Source organism: Phaseolus vulgaris, chromosome 2 (genome assembly GCF_000499845.2).
Source record: "Phaseolus vulgaris cultivar G19833 chromosome 2, P. vulgaris v2.0, whole genome shotgun sequence".
Classification (NCBI taxonomy): domain Eukaryota; kingdom Viridiplantae; phylum Streptophyta; class Magnoliopsida; order Fabales; family Fabaceae; genus Phaseolus; species Phaseolus vulgaris.
Genome location: NC_023758.2, coordinates 13,758,037 through 13,765,017, shown reverse-complemented (window position 1 = coordinate 13,765,017; position 6,981 = coordinate 13,758,037). Strand labels below are relative to the sequence as shown.

The 6,981-nt window shown below is 35.8% G+C and overlaps 1 protein-coding gene across 1 annotated transcript; it reads right to left on the bottom strand.

The window, feature by feature from the left end:
* Positions 1 to 2,377: 2,377 nt before the first annotated feature.
* On the bottom strand, positions 2,378 to 6,691 carry LOC137810752 (leucine--tRNA ligase, cytoplasmic). Its single transcript, XM_068612171.1, has 4 exons — positions 6,555 to 6,691; positions 4,929 to 6,460; positions 3,077 to 4,825; positions 2,378 to 2,732 (listed from the first exon to the last, which is right to left on the bottom strand). The coding sequence occupies exons 1-3, from the start codon at positions 6,626 to 6,628 to the stop codon at positions 3,084 to 3,086; spliced, it is 3,348 nt and encodes a 1,115-aa protein (XP_068468272.1). The 5' UTR covers positions 6,629 to 6,691; the 3' UTR covers positions 2,378 to 2,732; positions 3,077 to 3,083.
* Between the last annotated feature and the right edge of the window lie 290 nt (positions 6,692 to 6,981).

Below are 6,981 nucleotides of genomic sequence, written 5' to 3'. Positions count from 1 at the left end.
AAGCAGAAATTGGCAAGGAACGAGCTCTCTTATGAATGAAGTTCTTGCATTCCGCTACATTTGTAGTCATATGACCATACCCCTTGTCCCCATAGTACGCCCTTTTCTAGCAAAATGCGATTTGTCTAGGAAACTGCTTGCTTGAACTCATATCACATAACTGATAGCTTTGCTTGTATAGTGAACTATTTCATTTTATAAGTTGTGATAAAGAAGTAAATAAAATTACTTAAATGGTCATAACAAGAGTTTTTTTATTTTCCTAGCCATGTTTTTTTATATGTGATAGTATAATCATGGAGATTTTTTATTTTTGCAATTAAATTTTTAATTTATGTATTTAAGCTTTTGATTAGGATGGACAATTTTATTTTAACCAAAGTTAGCGTCATGGACACAATATAAGTTGAGTCCAAATTAACATCATTTTTAGAAAGAGTGGTGGACAAACAAGTATGTTCTGTATAAAAAAAATTTAAGTCTCCCATTATCTTCAGATTTTGTTATTTTTAAAATTTTTGTTACATTTGTTTTTTTTAATAAATCTCTAACTTGCACTTTTTTATTTATTTATAATTCTATAAACACTGCCTCATTTATTAACAATTCTATAAAATCTAATTCACTCACTTTATTTTATTTTAAAAAAACTCAAATATTTTTAATTCTTCAAAATACTTTATAAAAGAATAAAATGTTTTTAATTATTCCGTAACCTATTTTTAATCCAGTTTCTTTTAAAATATTATCATTTTAAGAAAAAAAAAAGTTAGTGAACTGAAATCGTTATAAAATATAACTACTTCACTTGTAAAAAGTTAGTCACGTTTTAATTGTTAATCAAAATCGTTTTTATATAACACAACTTCAACAATAATTTTTTTTCAACCAAAATTGTACGATATAATAACAACTTCGGTATATCTATTTTAATCAAGTTGAAATCTTCTATTGAAAACATATGAAGTCATGTTTCTTTAAACACAAATTTTTCAAATTTGAAATATTTTCTGAAATTATCAATTCTTGTAAAATTGGTATGAAATTACACCATTTGTGTAATTTTTTCAGCTTTATTATGTCTACAATCTTAATCGTTCCTGATAAAAAAAAATAAAAAAATCTGAAACATAACTAGTAACAAAACTTTTCCACAGATATGTAATCTTTGTCCTAAATTCTAATTGCATAGACCATGTATTTTAATCCTTATATTTAAATAAAAGAGAATATTTACTTAAATAACTTTATGATTTCTTGGACATTTCTATATTTTCATATGATTCTAAAAAAAATATTTTGGATCTTATAAAGTTTATTTATTTTAATTTGTATTATCTGACATCGATAATATATTTATTAAATGACATATTAGTGATTAAGTACGGCTTACATGTTTTTTTTATCTCCGATAAATTGTTATATTTTACATTTAGTTTTCAATCATTTATTTCGCATTTTGATCTTTTGTAAAATTCTTATTCTTATTTTGAATCCTGTTATTTATTAGCGTTTTTAAGTAAAGAGTTGATTTTAAGATACCATTAGTTGAGGCTTGGTTGACAAGAAATGAGTATTGTTTTTGTTTTAGAATCTTAAGGAACCCTATCCTATTTTAAACCCTATATTATTCTATTATTTATTAATTTTGTGATTTCTCATATAACTTACACTTATTTTCTTAAAAAATTGTTTCAATCCTTCCGGTAATGACGAATTCATCATATGATCTCAACAAAAGTATATTAATTATATATTTGTTTTAAGTAACAGAAAATGTTTTGTTTGATCCACATTTTTGCTCCATTCTTCCAGCTGCTCTAACAGGAGAATTTGAACTAAACTGTCTAATTCTTCCGATATCCCAACAATCTTAGCCTATAATTCAGAATGTAAAACATTAATCCCAAATTAACCTTTTCGTAGTAAAAAGGAAGACCCTTATAAATTACAGATTAGATAATCCATAACAAATACTTATGTTAAATTTAACACTTCAGTAACGAGAATGAATTATAAGATAATATTGCAATAAAAAAATAAGACCCAAACTAAGCATGCCAACCCATTTAAATTTAACGAGTCTCACCTAAATCTATAATTTTTAATTAAATTTCAATCAATAATAGAATATGATTTAGCAAGAGTATGCATTACTTTGATTTCCTGTTCTCTACAAAATACAAAATTTGAATAAGAAAATCTTAATTATTATGTATCATTTACAAGTTTTGGAATCTATTATAGATCCACTATCAAAATAAATTAAAAATAAAAAGGCATTTTAGCAATTAATCTAAGTCCGCCACTTTCAACTATGTTGAAGCTCAAGAGTAAAATGTTGTGAATAAACTTCGAAATCCAGCAACGATTATAATTTGATCAAAACATTTTAGCATGATTTAATGCTATTATCAAATAAAATAAACCATCACCATAAGAAGATTATGGTACAAAATGTAGTTTTCTCAATAATCAGAAAGCTGACAACTTGGCCAAAAAGATGTAGAGCAAACAATGAAGGAGGTGTGTAATGGAATTAAAAGCTGAGAAGATATATCTTTGAGGGCCCAGGATAGGAGGACGAGCAAAACTGAATTCTACATCGGCAATTTCAACAAAATCTTGTTATCCACAAAAAAAGGTTCAAGCTCCCCAACCACCATCAAAGCAGAATTTAGATCAGGTTATCATACTACATGTTCCTCGGTGGAGTTGAATACTATCGCAACCTACAAATGACAATAACATCAATGAGCACGCTTGCACCCAACCCTGACAATAATAATAACACTTTGACTAAAATTTCTAAAGCAGGAAACTAATGCAATATCAGTGAAGCAATTATATTTTCAGATATAACGAGAATGCTAACATTCCAAGTTACTAACAAATATTCTCTACCAACTATACTTAAGAATACTTTTTAATAGAAAGAATATTAAATTCTAACTCAAACTTTAATAACTTGAAACGTTAAATTTTCCAATTAAAAATAAATTACGTTCGTGTTTAGATTACAGAGACAAAGAGAAAACTATGAAATTGGTTTAAGGGAAAATTTCTAGAAACTCACCCAGTAGCTACTGAGTTAAAAAGATGGCAGTTGGACTTCCAGGGGATGGAGGATTTTGATTTAGTAAAGTAGAAAATTTTCCCGCTTTGGCCAAGGAATCCGCATCTGCAGCAGATAAAATTTCCACATCTTCCAGACCTATCTGTCTCTTGATCAAGTCCAAGTTTTCCTTAAGAACCTCAATTTCACCAAATGGCAATCTCAAATCCAGGGCTTGTGCCCCAATAGAAATTGCTTCCTCTTTCTTAAACCTCAAGAAAGGCATACAAAGCTTTTGGATTTGTTTAAAATTAGAAGATTGACCTACAGAACTTTGTTGTAAAGCCTCCGATATTTCTGAATCTGGTGCAAAAGTTCGAGTATCTCTATTAAATTTGTTCTGAAGAATACTCAGGCACTCAGCTTTCCAACCATCAAACTGTTCATTTACATATACCAAGCCTGTCACCTTGTTTTCTGTCAGTGATGCAACCGGAGGACCTTTCTTATTACCCTTCTTTGAGCCCGAAAGTTGCTTCTGAAGCAACTTCCTCATCATAACAATCGAGTCCTGCAGATATTTATTAGCACTCTTCAGTGTGAGATCAGGAGTATCAGCTGTCGGCAAGCCAGCATTCACCACAAAACCATCCTTCTTCAAAAGCTCTCTCCAAATAAATTCTGCATAATGCGGACAGATGGGTGCTAAAAGACGTGTCTGCACATCCATAAAGCGCCACACCAAGTCACGATTGTAACCCCCGACCCCACACGAGAACCTATACTCATCTCTAGCGGCCTGAAGATCATAAAAGCCAGTCTTGAGAGCTTCTCGAAACATATAATTGGAGTAATTTTGCTCAGTTGTCTTGATAGCAATGTTAATCTCATTGGCAAATACACGATCAGAATAAGTAGATGGGGGACCAGTTTTCATGGAAGATTCTGCTGCCAGATTATCTTCATACCATGCAATCTCTTTGGTGAGCCGTAGAATTGCAGCATTTGCAGTCTCAAAGACAAAATTTGCATCATCAACACCATCACCAGCATCGGCCAAAGAGAACCGTGTAGCATCAGCAGAAAATTCTTCAATTGCCTCACGCAATGTCCTGAAATTTCCTGTGGACTTTGACATTTTCTCTGAATTGAGCATAATGTGTCCATTGCATCTAAACCCGCGAGGCCAGTGATGCTTGGCCATAATTGCTGTATGGTTGTAAATGGAGAAGGTAAGATGATTCTGGATGAGGTCCTTACCAGAAACTCGAAGATCAAATGGATACCAATACTCAAACTCCCGCTTCATTTTGTTCAAAAGAGATGATGAAATATCGGTTAACTTGGGATATGGTCCATCACAGAAAATATAATCCCATACATCATCAGTAAGTTGTTGGGGTTTAATGATAGACTCGCTGGATCCATACATGTCACCATTCTGCAAATAGTGAGCAATAGTGTAATAAGCCATGTAAATGGTGGAATCTGATAAAGACTCAACTAAGAACTGTTCATCCCAAGGGATGCGTGTCCCAAGACCAAACGATCGTGAACAGGCCCACTGGTTCAACCAGCCTAAAGTGTGCTCAAACCCATGTCGTGTCTCATCAGAATAGAGGCTCATATTTGCGAGGCACTCCTCTGCTAACTTCTTCCATTCTGATTCTCCGTATGTAAGGTACCACTGATCTGTAAGGGCTACAACACATTCATCACCAGATCTTGACATCACCCGTTTCTCTGGTTCACTATAGACAATAGCCTGACCTGGAAGGTGGAGCCAAAAAAATTTAGCATGTCAACACACAATATTATACAAGAACAACAATATTACACAATATTAAAAAAATAATAGAAAGTAAATGCTGACCTGTTTCCAAAAGCTTGGTCCTAATCAAGGGTTTAGCTTCCTGAACTTTTCTCCCGGCAAATTCCCCAACAATCATCGTCCCTTCAGTGAACCCTTTCAAGTAAGTTTGCTTCTTGGCTTCTGCAAGCTTTTCCTTATCATTCTGGCTTTTGATTTTCATCTGCAAGCAAATAGTTTCTGCACATTTGTTTCCAAACTGTGGAATCTCAACGATGGGTACAATCTCAAAAGGCATCACCCACTCATCCTTAACTCCGTACTTCTCTCTGAACGCAGGCTTTGCTTTTAAATCATGCAAAGCCATGTAGTCATCAGGAGCATCACTGGGCACACTGGTCACAATTCCAGTACCCTTATCCATCAAAATTGACAACATGGGAAGCGCATAAATAACCTCATTAAAGGAAAGTGGAGACTTCAGCGGAAGTCCAATTAAGTCACGACCAGTGAGCTCAAGCAAGCAAGACGGTTTACCCGGAACCGGCGAGTGGTTCTGGTAGGCAAGGTTGAGCGCTGCCCTATGAGCAAGAACAAATACTTCACTATCATTGATTTCAAAAGCCCCATACTTCCCATCCGGTAACACCCAAGCATTGGTTTGACCATACATAGTCTCAGGTCTCAAAGTTGCAGCAGCAAGAAACACCTTCTTTCCCTCCAACACCTTGAATTTTTCGGGGAAAGGAGAAACCAATTCCATCTTGAGAACAGTGTACTCTTGAGGCTGAACTCCCTCACCGCTAGCTCTATCATGATCTGCACAAGGTTGACCATCCAATGGAGAAAAAATAGTGTACCTCACATCCTTCACAACCTTTCCCATGGACTTCAACTTCCTCATCTGCCACCTCACAAAGGAATCATAATAAGGGTTTACATCGGTAGTAATAAACGACCTTCTCCAATCACAACCTAATCCAAAAGCCTTAAGGTCTTCAACAGCCAAAGGTGGAAAGTAAGAAAGCCACTTATAAGGATCCTGAAATTTGGATATCTCAGCATCGGAGATCCCTACACTCCGCATAATCTCCCACTGGTAAACCTGACCCGTTGACTTCGCAGCAGCTTTTGACTTTTTCCCTTTGAATTTATCAGGTGGAGCACCATCTCCAGAAGGTTCATCTTCTTGTTGCTGTTGTTCTTCTTCGATTAGGGTGGGGAAGACCGGCGGGTCACCGAAATTGCGGATCTCACGAGCGAGTTTGTCAGCGGAGGCTTTGATGGGCATGCCGGTGCAGTGGAAGGCGAAGGGAAGGAGGACGTTGGCACCACGGAGGCGGTGGAAGGCGGCGGCGAATTCGAGTTTGGAGAGGGAGAAGGCGTGGCCAAGGTGAAGGTAACCGTTCATGTAAGGGAAGGGGAAGTTGCCGAAGAATTTCTCGCCCGGCTTAGGGTTTACCTCGCCCGGTTCGGCTCTGAAGACCTCTTTCTCTTCCCACCATTTCTGAACTTTCACCTCGATCTCGCGCAGACGGTCCCTGCGCGCGAAGCTCTTCCCGCCATCGGTCGCCATTTCCGTCAGGCAACGGAAGCTGCAAGCACCGAAACAATGAGTTTCAGATCGAAAACCAAAACGGAGAAATGGAAAAAATGGAAGTTAAAACGGCATTTCGAGATGAATGCAACCTGTGTGCAGCCGAAGTTTGCAAACAGAGAACAGAGTGAGCGAGGCGAGAATGTGTGCGACAAAACAACAACATACAGAGACGAAAACCAGGCACAGGATAGAAATGAAGAATGAGGGTTTTGCTAGCTTCTCCAATTCTGGCCTTGCTCAGCCCATTATTTTGGGCTTACAAGCCCATTTCTATCTATGTTTAAGGGTGTTTCTTCCTGCAATACACTTTTCTTCCTGAACCCCTACATTCTTCAAAAATACCGAAATAACCCTTTACTGTTTTCGGAATAATGGTTCAATAAAAAAGGATATTTCTGAAATAAAAAATTCAAAAGACAAAATCTCATTTTAGAATATCTGTTTGGAACACATTTTTTTTCTTCAGATTTATAAAATCGGAATTCATAAAACATGTTTAGGAAAGAAGTCATTTTT

Excerpts from the sequence above, each read along its gene's own strand:
- LOC137810752 (XM_068612171.1), bottom strand. The coding sequence starts at position 6,628 with ATGTTGTTGTTTTGTCGCACACATTCTCGCCTCGCTCACTCTGTTCTC. Across the intron at positions 6,461-6,554 it reads CAAACTTCGGCTGCACACAG|CTTCCGTTGCCTGACGGAAA; the intron begins GTTGCATTCATC and ends CGGTGCTTGCAG. Across the intron at positions 4,826-4,928 it reads GACCAAGCTTTTGGAAACAG|GTCAGGCTATTGTCTATAGT; the intron begins GTCAGCATTTAC and ends TCCACCTTCCAG.